At 45.9% G+C, this 18,155-nt stretch overlaps 1 protein-coding gene across 2 annotated transcripts; it reads left to right on the top strand.

Annotated features, from left to right (window-relative positions):
• Positions 1-1,914: 1,914 nt before the first annotated feature.
• On the top strand, positions 1,915-16,769 carry LOC123137720 (mitogen-activated protein kinase kinase kinase YODA). 2 transcript variants are annotated; one of them, XM_044557562.1, is made up of 14 exons: positions 1,915-2,222; positions 3,079-3,725; positions 3,824-4,561; positions 5,764-5,851; positions 5,953-6,015; positions 6,266-6,426; positions 6,539-6,614; positions 6,899-6,958; positions 7,093-7,200; positions 12,883-13,119; positions 13,431-13,522; positions 15,133-15,657; positions 15,782-15,840; positions 16,434-16,769. In XM_044557562.1, exons 2-12 carry the CDS (start codon positions 3,229-3,231, stop codon positions 15,647-15,649), a joined length of 2,637 nt encoding a protein of 878 aa, XP_044413497.1. In that variant the 5' UTR covers positions 1,915-2,222; positions 3,079-3,228; the 3' UTR covers positions 15,650-15,657; positions 15,782-15,840; positions 16,434-16,769. The 2 variants fall into 2 exon arrangements, with proteins under 2 accessions (XP_044413497.1, XP_044413496.1); XM_044557561.1 differs by having other exon boundaries at positions 15,133-15,840.
• Positions 16,770-18,155: the final 1,386 nt, after the last annotated feature.

Below are 18,155 nucleotides of genomic sequence, written 5' to 3'. Positions count from 1 at the left end.
AGTTAAAGAGAGGAAGAGGAAGCAAAAGACAGGTAAGTGAGGAAGACCTCCGCACTGCCCGGCTTCTCCAACTGTCCGCCCTTCTCCCACGATTGCCTAGGTGTGACTTCTGTGCGACCCGTCACGAGTATAGAGAAAGACATCCGACACCCGAGGTGTGCGCTATCAGCGGCCATATTTGCCATCCCTCCACCCTTCACGTGCGTGGCTGCTGCCATGGTCTACGCGTACCTCCCTGCATGCACCTCCTCATGTGCTTCCTGCCGCATGAATTCCCTATTTTTCCTTCCAATCCCCCTGCCCAGCACCGCCGGGAGTGGTAGGACGTCGAGAGCGCTCCGGGCAGGATTGAGGAGTAGGTAGCCGACGCTTGTTTGATGTTATGGTGGAAGACGATGCGGGAGGAACAGGACCCAAGGAGGCGGTGAAAGCCAATGCAGGAGGGTGGTGAAAGCCGAGGTGGGAGGGCGGCAGACGTTGGCGGCTAGTTCGGTCACAGAGGCGATTTGGGTATCTAAGCAATGTAAGGTATGTGGCTACGGCCCCATGGCCACACAAAGGTTGAGGAAGGGCAGAGGAGGGGACGTGGCAGAGGGAGGGAGCTCCGGCAATGGCATGGCAAACAACTGCCGGGTAGTGGCATAGGTGCGGGGCGACGACGGACCCGAGGAGGCACTCCCTTTTTTTTTTTCTGGCCCTCATTCTCTCTAGAAGAAAAAAAGGAAGGAACCAAACCGTAAAATAAACAGTTGCAAAACCGCTGGAAAGCAGGGAAAGAACCAAGGACACGTGTCGCTCACGGAAGCATCAATTCCTAGCACTAGGAACGCCCCGCGTCGCTCGTAGCTTAGACAGTGTAATTACCTTAAGGCACATAATTTTCTTATTTTCTTATCCCTCTAATCGGAATTTGACGCAACCTTATCCTCACCGGTGAGGCTCCCGGATTGCAGTCGGTTACTTGACTTCTTTCCTTGTTAAGCTCTACCGTTTCATATGTTTTACGGTGGTTGTTTTCGGCTGTACAATTTTTCCCGTCTTCCTGCAGAAGCGAAACAAACCCAAACTAATGAAATTTGATGCCGCCGCAGTAAATGAATTAAGTAATATGCCATGAAAATCAAAGTTAACTCAGATCTTATTCTGTAGATAAAATCCAAACATGCAAAATGGTAGTAGTAGTGGGCAGTGATACTTGCCCCAAAAGAAAGTAGGTAGTGATACCAGACACATAATTAGGCATATATTCATTTTTTCTACAATACAACCCCATTACACGGTACTAGGATTAGACTTATACCTGGCCAAACCTCGGGCCGGGCCGGGCCTAGCCAAGCCCGACACAAAAAACCAGGCCCGGGCCCGGCCTGACCATCGGGCCTGCGTTTCTGGGCCCGAGCCCGGCCCGAACACCTAAAAGCCCGTCGGGCTTCGGGCCGGCCCGGCCCGACCTTCAGTAAACTGCAAAAATGACGGGCCCGGGCCCGGCCCGGCCCGGCCCGACCTTCAGTAAACTGCAAAAATGACGGGCCCGGGCCCGGCCCGGCCCGGCCTTCGGGCTCAAAAACTAGGCCCGAGCCCGGCCCGGGGGTAGCGTCGGGCCAGGCCGGGCCGGGCTTTTTCGGGCCGGGCCGGGCGGGCCGGGCTTCCCATGGCCAGGACTAGATTAGAGCCATGGCAAAACAAACCTAAATTAATGGAATCCAATGCCATTATAGGAAATGAATTAATTAATACCATAAAAGACCGAAGTTAACTCGCCCTTATCCTCTGCGGAGAGGCTCCCGGAGAGCAGTTGGTTACTCGACTTCTTTCAGCGAGCTCTGCCGTTCGTCATGTTTTACGGTGGTTTTTCCTCGTCTTCCTGCAAAGGAAGCTCCTGCCGTTCGCGGTAAAAATAAAAAATAATACTCCTGCGTCTCGTCTCGTGCTCCCCGTACCTCTCTCTCCTCTGTTCCAAACCGAAAGGAAAAAAACACTTCCTTTCCTCTTCCTCCCGACTCCTGAGTGAGTGACCTACCAACCCAAGCCCAACGCGGCTCAAATCTCCCCCACTCCACCACTCCGCGTCACCGCCGGCGCCTCAATCCCGCGCGGCACCGGCCCCCCTGACACCGCCCGCTTCTCTCTCGCGCCGCCGCCGTCCGCTCCCGTCCGTCCTCATCGCAACATCGCGTTCCTGCTGCCTCCGCCGTCCGCAGTCGTTGGCCATTGGGTTCGAGGTATGAGCTTGTTCTCTCCAGCGATTAGTTAGGCCCCCGCAATTTCTGGGCGTGGCTCCTGCCACCATCTAGATCCGCCCCAGCCTGCTCGAATGCACATTTTGTCATGGAGCTCTTTACAGAGGCCTGCTGATGTACCACATGTGAACGATCGGCTATTAATGCATTTCAACCATAAGAACGGGTCGAATTGTTGCCTGACGGATTACAGACCTTGATATGGCATGTCCCTCAGGATTGAGATGAATTAATTACTGTTTGCTTGTAACTGAACATTTTGCCCAAAGCTGAATCTGTTATAATTTACTATATTTATCTTTATCGGCATGCATTCTCAAGATGCTCAACAACCCCACAAGGCCTCAACATATAGATATCAAGATGTTGGTAACTTATCTGAGACGTTGGTAACTTATCGAATGGCCCTAAACCAAAGTCTTCAGATTCCAGACTTTGGGATGTTGCCACCATAGACACGCCCTTCCATTTTTGGATGAGCAGGGCAGCAGGCAGCGCTGCAACAAGTACCTTACGCGTGTAAAAATGATTCTACATACTTGACAGAACTTGACATGAGATTTATTCTGTTCAAATTAATGCGATTTTAAAATTCTGCGTGTACATCTGGATTCACCAAAACCTAATCAAGAAAGCATGCGTCACCTTGATCCACTCAACAATCATGCACTCATCTATTGAAAATTATATTTTTCTTTCAGTTGTCGTAATAATGTCATGATGCTGTGTGCTTATGCTCATTGCTGTTATTTATGTGATGCTTACTATGGATTTGATTTCACTATTTGGGATGAAGCAGGCATTGAGCAGGCACTAACAAGAAATCTCTGCGTTTCAGATTCTGTTGTGTGGAGGGTTTTTTGTTGGTCCACTGGGGAAATGGATGGTCCAATGCATCAACTGTTTGGCAGATAGTTTATTAAACTGCAGGACTTCACTATAAATATATAGCTCAGTTAATTCCTCTGCAACTTATTTCTTATTCAACATGCCACCATGGTGGGGAAGGTCTTCATCCAAAGAAGTAAAGAAGTCGGCCACAGAAAATCTAATTGACACATTTCAGCGGTTCATAAGTCCAAGTGAGCAAAAGGGGAGCACAAAATCACGAGGGGGCCGCAGACGTGGTAAAGAGCAAACTGCTGAGAAACGTTGCTGGTCTACTGCCCACTCACGCTCCACATCCCCTTCAAAAGAGGTTTCTCGCTGTCAAAGCTTTGCAACAGATAGAGCACATGCACAGCCACTCCCTCTTCCTAGATCACGTGCTGGGGTGAGACGTATTGTATCTGATAATCCTGACTCAAAGCCCATTTTGGAGAAGAGTGGTACAGGACATCAACTACCACTGCCAGCCCTGAACCGGCTTGCAACTGCTTCTGTCTCCAGCAACAGTTCTATTGACAGTGATGATCGTGCAGATTCTCAACTTCAGAGCCCCGCAGGAAATGAGGTGACCAATGTTACAGCACTGAGTAGTTCAAGGTATGATCCTTAGTGCCACTTTTCATTCAACAACATCATTTTGCTACTGTAATCACTCAAATACACCGTTATGACTCTTCAATATTCTATTTTTGAAGCGGTGTGCGTAAAGAGTGTTCAGGTGCTACCACCAGAAGGAGCACCAAGGAAGTGACAAAGCCAAGAAATGCTTTTCCCAGTAACCAAATTCTGTCTACATCTCCAAGTGGTGCTGTCACTGACAGTTACCAACCTAGTTTGCAAAATTCACGACAAGTTGCTCTTGAGAGTGCTCCAAATAGTTTGATGTCAAGCCCTTCTCAAAGCCCAAGAACAATATTTCCTGACCAGATTCCAACTTCAGCTTTTTGGGCGGTGAAGCCTCAGCCAGATGTAGTTTTCCTTGGGTCTGGTCAGTGCTCCAGTCCAGGCTCAGGGCAAACATCTGGGCATAATTCAGTGGGAGGTGATATGCTAGCTCAGTTCTTTTGGCAGCCTAGCCGAGGTAGTCCAGAGTGTTCACCAATTCCAAGCCCAAGAATGACGAGTCCTGGTCCAAGTTCAAGGGTGCATAGCGGAAGTGTCTCTCCGTTGCACCCAAGGGCTGGTGGGGTTGTACCTGAATCTCCAACTAGCCGGCGTGATGAGGGGAAGAAAAGGCAAACCCACCGATTGCCTCTTCCACCATTAAGCATCTCTAACAGTTCCCCATTTTTACCGAACAACTCCGCACCAACAAGTCCTATATCTCGTAGTCCTGGTAGAGCAGAGAATCCACCCAGTCCTGGACCACGGTGGAAGAAGGGAAAGCTGATTGGGCGTGGCACATTCGGCCATGTATATGCTGGCTTTAACAGGTATGTCTTTCCATGATTGAAGTTAGAAGATGTTCAATTCAATATGTATGACAACTGCACACATGGCATGCTTTCCATAAAAAACATAGATGTTAAAAGACTGTCTGGAAAAGTCTTGTTTTTTCTTGTGATCACATTTTCTGTACTTTTGAATGCTTGTTGATATGCTATTTATTTCTCATGAGTGTGTTTATGTACTGCTACCTTTACAAGAGAAGAGGTCAGCCGAGTTGCACACATGCTACAAAATACACCAGTCTGACTAATCCTCTTCAGTAAACTCTTGTAATATTTCTCGTGTATACCTCTTTCTCAAACTGCATATGCAAACCATATGGAATATGACAATTAAATGATTAATACATTAGCATTTTTTTAACAGAGTCACCAACATAAATATCCTGTCTTGATAGCCTAGAAAGTAAACTACTCTATGGCAATAACTTAATGCTAAAACATTTTATCATCTTGTAACTGTGGGAATAATAAATTATCTTAGTTGTTTTCATGTTGAATTGTGTCCTCATTACTCCATTAAAGTGGTCTTGTGACAATGTTGTGTGTCAGAGCTGACCAGCACTCGACCTATCTTTATATTAAGGTAAAATTGCACACACACTCCTACATGTAACTCCTGAGTTTAAGGACACTCCCACAGCTTATTTATTGGTGTGCACACAGTTCACAAGTATCTCAATTCCCCTAGATGCCTTCCATTACTTTCTTCACTAGTTTTAATGAAAAAACACTAGAAGAGAAATACTCCCTCTGTAAAGAAATATAAGAGCGTTTAGATCATTATTTCTTTACGGAGGGAGTAGTAACTAAAATACCAGCCAGCATGTTAATCATCATGCTAAGTAAACAAACTCAATTTTTCTACTTATATTTTTATCTACTTGCTCTTACTTTCCTCTGTCGTGTTTAAAACCTTAGTTCACAGACTTGGTACGCGAGAGATGTGTATGTCAAAACTGCTTCATGTTTGTTGAGGTCCTAGTTGAAAACGACAGAAAAGTGGGTGGGAGGGGGGAGGGGGGGTGGTGGTAAACAGAGGAATACGAGGTTGTAAATCCCAGTGACAACTGGGGGCACTTTTACAATTTCCCTTGTTTTAAATAGTTTCATTGCGATCGCTCGCCCTTTGCTTCATCACCTTAATTTTGTGTTTTTTTTTGTCATCTGTATGATTGTTGTTTCAGTGATAGAGGCCAAATGTGTGCAATGAAGGAGGTTACCCTTTTCTCAGATGATCCTAAGTCAAAAGAAAGTGCAAAACAGTTGGGCCAGGTATGCCCATTTTTCAATGTTTACACTTATAGTCACAACTCAGATTTTTTATTGACATTTTTTTGTCTTATCTTTTTCAATGTTTTTGGTTCAATCCTCAGGAAATATCACTTCTGAGCCGTCTGCAACATCCAAATATTGTACGATACTATGGATCTGAAACGGTATAACCTATTCCCAACGGTTGTTATTTACTGCTAATAGGATCAACAAAGCTCATATTCTTGTAATTGTTACTTGCACTTTTTTCTCATTACATCTGTAACTGAACAGTTTATATTGTCGGAATCCTTTTCTAGTTGTGGGAAAAAATACAGAGACATGCATAATTTTCTAAACTTCACCTTTGTCTGCAGTTCTGCACCTCTGTGTTTTTCTAAACATGTCTTGTCATTATCCATGTATCCAAAATAGGTTGAAGATAAGCTTTATATATACCTGGAGTTTGTGTCCGGTGGATCCATCCACAAGCTTCTCCAGGAGTATGGACAGTTTGGTGAACAAGCAATTCGGAATTATACTAAGCAAATACTTTTGGGCTTAGCTTATTTGCATGCGACGAATACAGTTCACAGGTAGCATTCCATTTACTTTTGTTGATTACTTGTTTAGTCTAATTTAGGTATGTTGCTAAGTTGTAATGTACTTGAATTTTTGTGTTTATTTATGCTCTTTCTAAAATTTCAGGGATATTAAAGGTGCAAACATATTAGTAGACCCTAAAGGCCGCGTAAAGCTTGCCGACTTCGGAATGGCGAAACACGTAAAGTTTTTGTTCATTTTTCATCTGTAAATACTAGCTCGAAATTTGAATGAGAATATTATTAGCTATAATGCCATAAAAAATCTTCATAGAAGGAAATGGTGTACATTATCTTATCGTTACCCTTGTGTGCTCCTCCACTCATGCCAACCACACTTGAGCTTGGTCAACCTCTTTGATAGAAACAACTGCTTTAATTGGTCCTTGCTATACAAACATACCTGCTGACTTACTTGAGGAAGGGTTTTCTCTCTCTCAAATAAGCTTGCTTTCTGTTTTTTTAGATCAATGGGCAGGAGTGTCCTTTCTCACTTAAGGGTAGCCCATACTGGATGGCTCCTGAGGTATTGCTCCAAATCTTGCCTTTTCCATCACTTCTTTAGCTATTTTTATTTAATTTATATGTATCTTCCCTTCTGTTTCTAAATGCAACCTTTTTTCTCATTTTCTCACATCAAAGTATGTAACAAATATGCAGGTTATAAAGAATTCTAGCGGATGCAACCTTGCTGTTGACATATGGAGTTTAGGATGCACAGTTCTAGAGATGGCTACCTCAAAACCTCCATGGAGTGAATATGAAGGGGTTAGTACCAGATTTTGAAGCTACAATTTATATTTGTTCATGGAGTATTGATTTGTCTGCAAGGGAGAAGCTGCTATGTAACATGCATGATGCATATCTTTGTTGCTACTGCATTATAGTCAGCAGTTCAGCATGGCTAGTTATTTTACCTTAATTACCTCAGTGCCCTTTTAAATAAGCATGTATAGTTGGATAACTATTATGGTGTGCCTTCACAAAAGGTATATCTCTTATGTTGCGCGTACTTCAATTTTGAACATGTGTGACGAAGCATTCCCAATGTTTTAAATAGCTAGTTTTTTTTTGAGAGAGAGAGAACGCAAAAGCTTTGTGTCTTGTTGTATTGAAAAGGCTGGAACAAAAGTTATTGGAATCCAATAACTCCCGAACGTTCGGATTTTGAGCATTTCGTCCCGAACGTTTTTACATGGCAACTTTAGTTCATAGGGGATGGCAACTTTAGTTGATAGGGGATGGCAACTTCGTCCTTTTTCGTTTTTTTGTCAGAAAATTGCCATGTTTCCCTAATCTCACGCAAACTAAACTTGCCATCTAAACCCATTCGGGTTGCCATGCTTAACTCCCGAACGTTCGGGAGTTATCATTACCGAAGTTATTTACACGCCCAAGCAGGGCAGGGTCGAAACAAGAAACAGAACAAGAAAAGCTAGCTATTGCTATGCTATAGCTTTTTTGTAGCCTAAAAAGTATGCCATGGCACCTAATACCGCTATTCTAGCTAAGGCCGCCATCGAAATAAATAGCTGCGCTGTTTGCCTCAGAAGGGAAGTAGCTATAGCTGTCGCCGTTCCTTTGTAAGTGAAAATGGGCCAAAAAAGGAGGTTGTTTTCAGTTTTAGTTATAAATAAACACAGAATGAATATAATATATAGCTTAGACCTACCAGGATGGCATCCACAATCTTGCGTCGGTGGATGCTTTTTTGAGTTCCTATAATGCTACTTTGCCTGATTCAGTGGTACGTCTAAATTACTATTGTTTCTTACTTATTTTTACTATGACTTTTCTAATATTTTGATGATTCGTATACTTTAATAACAAAACACTATTGGAAATAGCTTTCGCAATAGCTATAGCTTAGACCTAGCCGCGAAGCCACGGAAAACACGATTTAAAACATTGAGCATTCCGAATTAATTCAAAGAGCAGCCAGGGGGCTAATTTCACTCTGAATCTGAACAATATGCTTGAATTGTTGTTGTGGTATTCCTATATTTACCTAATCCTATCATGTTTGGTGTTATTTGCTGGTACTTTTGGATTTTATAAGATGTTACTTGGTTCTTCTCTATATGAGCAAACACTTTGTTGCTCTCTGTGTTTTTCCTTTCCTATATGCATGCCATAATTTTCCTTTTCTGCAGTAGTGGGTACACAGAAGCAGAAAACACACCTTCTCCGATCTTTTATTTTTTTTGGAAAAAATTATATGGATCGGTAAACAGAATAAAATTTGAGGAATTTCCTTATATGCCACTGAAATTTGCTTCCTAATCTGCTGCTTAAAATGGTGACCCATTCTATGCTACTGAATTGAAATTTCAATCGTCATGTGCCACTGCCACAGCTCCGTTTGGCGCAGCTGCTTTTAACTCTTGAAAAACTTGCCGGTTTCTTGTCAAATATCAATCAAATATTCACAAAAAACTTATAGTGCATGTCATCTGTTATGTGCCACTATCTTCTTTCGTACACCCTCCAAAGATCTTGGAGCACTGCCACCTTGTCCAGTGAAGGCATACGAGCTTTGGGTCTGGTGAAGTCCGGTCAGACCGTCAGAGGAGGCCGGCCGATTGGGGTGGGGGTTGTAGGTAGTACTCTACCAGCCAGGTAGAAGAGGAAGATGAAGGATTGAGAAATGGCAATTCCATCCTTTTGCGGCCCACTTGATAGGAGGCTAACACCACATGGTTAAACTTTCAGTGGATTGGTAAACAGAATAAATTTTGAGAAAATAACTGCATACTCTAAGGCACTTAGAAATGCTATGCTCGCGGCTCCTCCCTGCTCTGCCTATTCATGGTCGTCCGAGCTGGACTCCAACAAATCTTGGCTGTTGGATCAAGTTCATGGAGTGAAGTTACATTTGCTTTGACTGCCACAGGACCTACCAAATGCCGAGTCCGTGGCGCAGCGACCGAGCATGTGCGCCACACGGTAAAAAATAATTAATACCGGGGATGGAAACGTTGCCTAGCCCCCATGCTCTTCCTTTCACAGTCTCATGCCTTTGATCATGTAGCGCCTACCGATGGTTGACACACGCCGTGCCGCCATGCTATGTCCTCTCGCCTCCCTTCACGCAGCCACTCTGATATTGAACCTGAAGTTGTTGGTGGATTTTGTCTTCTTATCAGAGCCATGGATGAGTCCTTGGTTTCCTAGATTTACCGAAAAAGGCTTTCGCCCTGCTTTATATATAAAGCAACGATCGACATACAGGATGCAAACCACTCGACACCACACACCCACCCACCCAAGGCAGATACAAGGGAACTGACGAACAGCAGCACTACTCCAAACACCCCAAAGCAAACAACAAGTAGGCAGAAAAGCATAGCTAAAGATCTAAGGGCTCTCCACCGTGAACGAATCACCGCGAGGAGACGAAGCCGCAACTCGACGAACCAGGGACACCAAAGCGGTGCTTCCAGGAAAGAAACGACACCGAAGAGCTGCCACAATCCGATCCAGTGAATCGAGGTTTTCACCCGGAGTAACACAAAGGACGCAGGGCCACCACAATGGAGCCTTCAAGAAGGGAGCAACGCATGGATACCGCCGCCACTGTCTGGCTCCGAGCCAGACGAGGTTTTCAACCCGGCCACCACCCTCCGGCTCCGCCCGGGGTACGGGCCTACAAGAGAGTGCTGGCCGCACCACCACCGTAGAACGTCGAAGGCCCGCCCCCATGCTGCCCACGCGGCCATGACAACAAGCCCGTCGGCGTCGAGCCACGAGCTCCGCCCATGAGCCCACAGCTCCCGCCACCAAGGCCGCCGCCCTGCATCCAGACACTCCGGAGACCATCAAAGGCACGAGCTTTGAGCCGACCGGCAGATCCGTAACACCATTCGAGCCGCCGGTGACCAACCCGCCTCGAACAACGGTCAACAGCCAGGAGGCACTAGGCCAGGAAAAGGGGAGGGGGAGCGGAGCTCGTCCGGACTGGCACACCCCTGCGCCGGTGACAGGCAGTCGGTCTACCCGTCCCTCTAGCAGCCTCTCCTGCGTCACCCCTGACGCCCTACCATGGCCTCCAGCCAGAACCACGCGAGGAAGAGGCAGCCACCCGTCCCGCCAGCGAGGGCCGCCGGATCGACCGCACCCTGCCGCTGAAGAAGGCTTCCAGAGGAGCCAGCGCACTAACTGCACCACCGCCGTGTCGCCAGGACGTCCCGCAGCCAGGCACCGTCGCCTGAGCCGCCCACCAGTCCACGCCGTCCTCGACCCGCATCGCAAAGGTCCAGATCGGAGCCAGCCGCAGCCGTTGACCCGGACCCCAGCATGCCTCTGCCGCGTCGCCCGTCACGCCGCCGCCACGAAGCCAACGCCATCTGGCTCCAGCTCGCCGTCGCGCTGCCACACCCGCCGCCAGCGCCGCATCCCAGGTGGCCGCCTCAGCCCGTGCTGATGGCCCCCACCGAGGAGACGAGACAGCCCCGCGCCGCCGGTGCGCCCTCTCGCGGCGGCAAGGGAGAGGAGAAGGGAGGAGGCGCTAGGGTTTCTCCCGGGACGCGCGCGTGGGGCTCGTCGCGGGTGCGAAGGGGGGGAGGGGGTGGATGGTCTTCTCAAAGAATCCTAGTCTTGATGAACAACTTCACGTCGGTTTCCTAGATTTGCGTGAACAAAACTTGCAGTTACTGGATACTGCATCCAGTTTTCTTATTTGCACATGTTGACAATCAATCCATTGCGATTAGGGGCGACGCAGCAAAGCGTGCTCCTCCACCTCCTGCCCTAACCTTACACTGGTGATGCCGCAGTCCCCCGTCTTTGCTTGTGCTGCCCACGTCTATGCAGCAGAAACAGAACCGCGCGAGGAAGGCGTGCGTCCCCTTTTAGTTCCTTATATGCCACTGATATTTTTCCAATTTCCTAATTGGTTGCTAGAAAAGGTAACCCATGCTAAGCCGGCCTGATCCAGTAATGATCGGCTTCCCTGAGGTGCCCCTGTCTTTGGTCCCCAGCCGGTGCGACCCGGGAGGAGAAGTACGTGTGTTTTTTGGCATGTTTGTCTTTGCGCGTCGGCCTCCTTCTGGTGGTCACCCGTCGGCATGTGTATGGACGAAGGAACGGCCGATGGAGTTGGCAGTGGTGCGCGCGACTTTGGCCGTCGGGCTTCGTGTGCCAGGCTATCGCATACCTCCTGCCCACATGATGGACCATCTTAAGTATCCCTCGTGTTACAGTGATGGTGGGGTTGTACCTCAGATCAGCACAGGTGTTATCACACTGGACATCTGCGTTGGTGGATCTGATGTCTCAGCAAATGCCTGATGTGTGGAGTTCACTATGGTCCATGTTCCGGTGCTGATTGGGACATTACAGCAGGACTTCTTTGTCAAGTTGGTGGCGGCAACAGAGAGGACTTCGTCTATGGTGGTGCTCTCCGAGTGCCAGGTCTCCTTTTCCGGGGTGAAAACCTTAGTTCTGACCTTTACTGATTGTACTTGGCAGTGGCATTACGCCCCCTTGTTGAAGGCACTGCCGGAAGCTTACTCAGGCTTTCTCTTCTGGGTGAGAACCCACATGGTTGGATCCACCGACAATGGCATCCATGCACCGTTTCCTTGCTGAAGACATTGCTGTTGGGGAACCTTCTCGTCGCCCAGGTGTTGTCAGAAGCGGTGGTAGTAGTTGATGTTTTGCTGCGGTGGGTCGTTTGCCTCGCCCTGACCCCTGTGGCTGTGGGTCACTTTCTTTTTCTTTTCCTCTTTTTGGCTTTGTGCATCCTAGTCGCGTAGAGGCCAGTTGTGTAGTTGTTTTGTTTGTTCCCCCTTGAAGTGACATCATGTGTCAATAAAGAGCGCCCTTTATTAAAAAAAAAACTTTCTATGCTACCCAATTGAAATTTTGGCTGTCGCGTGTCAGTGCCACAGCTCTGTTTGGCCTTTAACCCTTGAAAAGTTCTCAGTTTCTTGTCAATTACCAATCTTGCCCTAAAAAAAGTTATGGTGCATGTCATGTCCCCCATCCTGTCCGTCTTCTTGCTTATGCACTCCAAAGATCTTGGAGTGCTGCCATCTTATCCGATCCAATGAAGTCAGGCTGGCCAGTTGACGGTGGTCTGGTGGAGGTTGTAGGTGGCACACTCTCCTTTTGCAGTCCACTTCACAGAAGGCTGGAAGTGGCACGAAAGGGACCAAAAAAGTGAACTCAGTGGCATAGTTTCAAGGTTAGAAAAGGCGCTAGGCATTAATTTTGCATTTTGCCACCGCCTTGTGCTTTTCTGGCCAAAGCGCACATTAAGCGCTAGGCGTTTTGCTATCGCCTAGAGCCTAGGCGTGCTTAAGCGCCCACCTAGGCGCACCTTTAGTAACTATGAATTTTTTCCTTGAGGCATATCAAGAAACAACTTCCTGTTTCATTTAAGAAACTTCCGAATATTTTATTATTATTTAAACCTGGATGCTGACATGATATTTTCTCCTTCTTTAGATTGCTGCAATGTTCAAGATAGGGAACAGCAAGGAGCTTCCACCAATACCGGACCACCTTTCTGAAGAGGGCAAGGATTTCATACGACAGTGCCTGCAACGTGATCCATCTAGCCGTCCAACAGCAGTGGATCTTTTGCAGCATTCATTTGTACGAAGTGCATCACCACTTGAAAGACCATCTGCCTCTGTTCCATTGGAACAGTTGGCTGCTATATCTTGCAAACCAAGTTCTAAGGTACTAATTGTTGAGTGTTAGTGAACAAGGTGTTATTCTTAGGCTAAACAATCATCCTTCTTGTTCAGCAGGCAGATGCGTATAGAAAATCTGCAAATTTTGTAAATTTAGGCACTCCCAGTTTATTCTCCTTACATTCCTTTCATTTGTTTCACCTTGTCCCTCGAATATAATTTTTTAGAAGGGTTGCATGGATATATTTTGCCGAGTGATCTACTTGATTATTGAAGGCCTCATTTGACTCTTATTGTTTTATTTTTAATATTTCATCTGCATGGCTTATATTTTGTGTGTTTCTTTTGATATTCCAGGTGGTTGGGCAGGCCAAAAATATGCCCTCTTTGGGCTTGGAAGGGCAATCCATTTACCAAAGAAGAGCTGCCAAGTTTTCTTCAACAAACAGGTGAACCATTCAGCATTTACTGCAGTCACGTGCTTTGGTGTGTGTCCTAATTTGGCGAGTTGATCCGCTTTGATCCAGTAGAAAGCCCAGTCAGTCATAGAATAGAAAGATTTGTAACCATTAAAAAAAGATGCTTCTGAACGTTAAGGGGCGCTCAATCTTCCACTCAAATCCTTTTTACCAGAAGGGAGCTTGCTGCCCTAAACGAGTAGCAACCAATCTATATCTGTTGGGAGATGTTTCACCCTGAAATATAATCTGAAGAAATCATTTTCATAGCAGAACTTTGTGTTCTAGTCTACTGAGGGATAAATTAGGTAAATTTTCAAAACAAACTATCGCAATTAACACCAGTATTCCATATTTTACTGAACTATTTTCTGTACGTACTTTATTTTAACAGTTGCCTTCACGTACTTCCAGTTTGCAATTTAAGTCGTACTGTACCATAGATAAAAATACCAACGTATGAAATTACACACAACAACAACAACAACAACAACAACAAAGCCTTTAGTCCCAAACAAGTTGGGGTAGGCTAGAGGTGAAACCCATAAGATCTCGCAACCAACTCATGGCTCTGGCACATGGATAGCAAGCTTCCACGCACCCCTGTCCATAGCTAGCTCTTTGTCGATACTCCAATCCTTCAGGTCTCTCTTAACGGACTCCTCCCATGTCAAAATCGGTCGACCCCGCCCTCTCTTGACATTCTCCGCACGCGTTAGCCGTCCGCTATGCACTGGAGCTTCTGGAGGCCTGCGCTGAATATGCCCAAACCATCTCAAACGATGTTGGACAAGCTTCTCCTCAATTGGTGCTACCCCAACTCTATCTCGTATATCATCATTCCGGACTCGATCCTTCCTCGTGTGGCCACACATCCATCTCAACATACGCATCTCCGCCACACCTAACTGTTGAACATGTCGCCTTTTAGTCGGCCAACACTCCGCGCCATACAACATTGCGGGCCGAACCGCCGTCCTGTAGAACTTGCCTTTTAGCTTTTGTGGCACTCTCTTGTCACAGAGAATGCCAGAAGCTTGGCGCCACTTCATCCATCCGGCTTTGATTCGATGGTTCACATCTTCATCAATACCCCCATCCTCCTGCAACATTGACCCCAAATACCGAAAGGTGTCCTTCCGAGGTACCACCTGGCCATCAAGGCTAACCTCCTCCTCCTCACAGCTAGTAGTACTGAAACCGCACATCATGTACTCGGTTTTAGTTCTACTAAGCCTAAACCCTTTCAATTCCAAGGTTTGTCTCCATAACTCTAACTTCCTATTTACCCCCGTCCGACTATCGTCAACTAGCACCACATCATCCGCAAACAAATAAAAATACTTGATTGTACTTGATTTTTGTATTGTTGTCCCTCCTTTTTCATTTATGTAAACTGCAATAGACTCCATTATAAAACATGCACAAACGCTATCACTTGAGTAGTATATAAAGCTATCATATTGCTGTTGCATCTTTCCCTGCAGTATATTTTCGACCACAACTTAGTTCTGTACTTTTTGTCAGAAAACATGCACCCGGTGATTTTTTCTTTATATCTGCATAATAATACCTGTCCTCTAATTACTGGTGCTCTGCAGTGGGATTCATATTCGGAGTAATACATCTTGCCCAGTTTCTCCGTGTGGAAGCCCTCTTCTAAGGTCAAGATCCCCACAACATCAAAATGGTAGAATGTCACCGTCTCCGATTTCTAGCCCCAGAGCTACTTCTGGTGCTTCCAGTCCTGTGGCAGGTGTCCATGGAGCTATTCCGTTTAGCCATGCCAGACAACCAGCTTACAGCAATGAGGGATTCACAATTGCACCGAGAGGCCTTGATAAAAACTTGCCTACCTGGCCTCCGGATCCAGTCCTTGGTCATTTTGGTAGAGTGCAGCAATTCTCGACATGCACTCAGGAGAGGGTGATCTCTGAATGTGACATTCTGAGACCTCAGACTGGAAAAATGAGACGGCTCAATGTGCAAGATTTGAATGCTACCACATTGCCTTCCAAGCATGTTTCTCAGCATGGCTCTGGGAGTCACGTGAGGCTAAAACCTTCACTGGACTTGACATCTGGTAATCAGCGCCTTGTGCGCAACCATGGTCATTGATTCTGAAGGTAAGATTGGGCGATAGCGTTGAGTCGAGTTTGATGAGATATCTCCAATGCTAGTTTGCCCATCTCTCTGTTAAGACCTGGAATTGTATCATAATACAATAAGGATATCAACTAATTATTACAGATGCTGACAGTTGACAATTCATAGACTCCCCAAAGTGATTTCCATTATTTCAACTAAAGGTACGTCCCTTGTCAGACATTCCTGAGAATTATCACAGTCAACATTTATATATTTTCAAGAGTTTGAGTAGGAAGTTTTACATTCGGCCATGCAGAACAAAGAAGTGACGTACAATATTTACAGCATCAACATCTTTTACACCTTCACTGGCTATATGATACGTATATGTTACCAATGAGTGACTTATTACCATCAGTGCTTTTATTTTAACCTGGTTTATTTAAGGCACATAATCTTTGATGTATAAAACGTGACTAGCTCAACACCTTGTTTACTCTTGGACCGCATTAGTTGCTAAACTGTTACTCCACAGGTTACTGTCGGTAATTCACCTCCTAGGAGGACTGTAACATAAAACACTCTTTCTTTTCAATACAATGAAACGCAAAGCTTTTGCGTTTTCCCGAAAAAACTGTCGGTAAAATCCTGAAACAATGGCCTGAGATTCAGGAATCAAATTGGTCGAGCTATTGTTACATATCCATCATTTTAACATCACCACCTAGACTTCGGTTTTCTATACATTTTGTAGAGATTGAATCCTGTCTTTGTCAGAGTCCATGTGAACTAACGTTGCGTTCCTAATTTGCAGATGAGACTTGCCCTATCAGGAAGAGGCGTAGACTGACTACCTGGTCTGCAATTGTACATTAGAGCGTCTTCACACCAAATGATCCAAAATTTGTGGTGCTGCTGTGCCCGTATCTGCTTCTTCTTTTCCGTCTTATTATTATGTGGTTCGGAGGCCATTGAAAACTCCCTTGTACAAAAGGAACCTCACATGAGAGAGCGCAACTGAGCCATCCAGTTAAGTTGATTGTTACCCAAATATGAACATGTATGCATCTCATTCCATGTACCCTGGAAATTTTACAAAGATTTGGATGTTTAATCAAACTTAACATCATCAAAAGTCGTTCATCTATCATTTCTTGTTTGTTGTGTTTAGCTGGTTTGGCGAAGTTGTTGGTGTAATTTCTTGTTTCTCGTGTTCAGCTGGTTTGGTGAAGCGTCCTGAGTTTATACGGCTTGTGCTTGCTATAAGCTTGTGATTTCCAAATTGGGCATATGAACTGAAATGTTTCTCTTAGACTGAATACGCTAGTTGTAGCATTGTGTGGCACGCCTTCCATGATCGTCATTCCACAGAGTCCAGAGACCCCACTCCACGATGGAAGGAGGGAACCGCCGGCTCCGGCGATCCAGCCAAGCATGGCTTGATGTTGCTAACTTCATATGCAGTATACATGCTGCAGGTTAGAGCATCTACATCTGGACGGCAAATCCACCCTCTAAATGTGAGTGGACGCGCCTGGACACAACCCTGGACAGCATTGGACGGCCCTCAAATGTCCTGTACAACTACACGTCTCTTATCAAAATCTCAAATACATACAAATCCATGGGCATCGATCATACACATGAATATCACACGTAAATAACATTTGTTCGTAGCGAAAAATATATGGTTTAAAAATAGAATTTATTTGAAGTGGAATTAAAATATTAAATTCCTTGGTTTTCATTGCGGATTCACATATGCTCCACAAGATTATCAAGTTGTTGCATGTGCACGGCATGGACAAACCTCACAATGGTATCAAGGCATGCACTCTCCCCTATCTGGACCATCCATCTAACCAACGGTATCGGCGGCGGTACTTAATGCAAGCATCCTCAGTGCAGCCATGCATTTCTGCAAAGGAGAGAACGAGAGTTGTCTGCAACAATCCCTCTTGACTCCGAAGTAGGGATCATGTGCAAGAACAAGGGTTTGCGCATATGAAAGCCTCGACGAAAAAATACTTCACGAAACGGGGTGAAAGTAGTCTCCTTGAAGTTCAGAATGTCCCCCACATCCCCCTCTCCGTTTCCTCTTGAATGCTGATCATCATCATAGACAATGGTGGCTTGGGCATTGTCTATAGGGCGGCACTCCTTGAAGGTCAGAGAGTCGCGATCAAGCGCCTTCATAGTGGCCGCCAGTTCCAAAACTTCCAAGGTGACAGTGGGTTCCTAGCTGAGATGGAAACCATTGGGAAGGTGAAGCATCCAAACCTTGTTCCCCTATGTGGCTACTATGTTTGTGACGACGAGCGGTTCCTGATCCACGAGAACATGGAGAATGGGGGTCATCAAGGGAAAGTAGTGGCTGCACCCATCTTCGGTCCACTCGCGGTGCACCCACGTAAAAAAACACAGCAAAAAATTCTGAAACTTTGTGGGAATGATCATCAACAAATGTTATGGGTGATTTTGTCTTTTTTGTACAGAGCTTCTCGAATGTTATTTGACCATCAAACTTTGCAAGCGC

This window comes from Triticum aestivum, chromosome 6B (assembly GCF_018294505.1).
Source record: "Triticum aestivum cultivar Chinese Spring chromosome 6B, IWGSC CS RefSeq v2.1, whole genome shotgun sequence".
In the NCBI taxonomy this organism is placed as follows: Eukaryota; Viridiplantae; Streptophyta; class Magnoliopsida; order Poales; family Poaceae; genus Triticum; species Triticum aestivum.
This window is presented reverse-complemented; position numbering and strand designations above follow the sequence as displayed.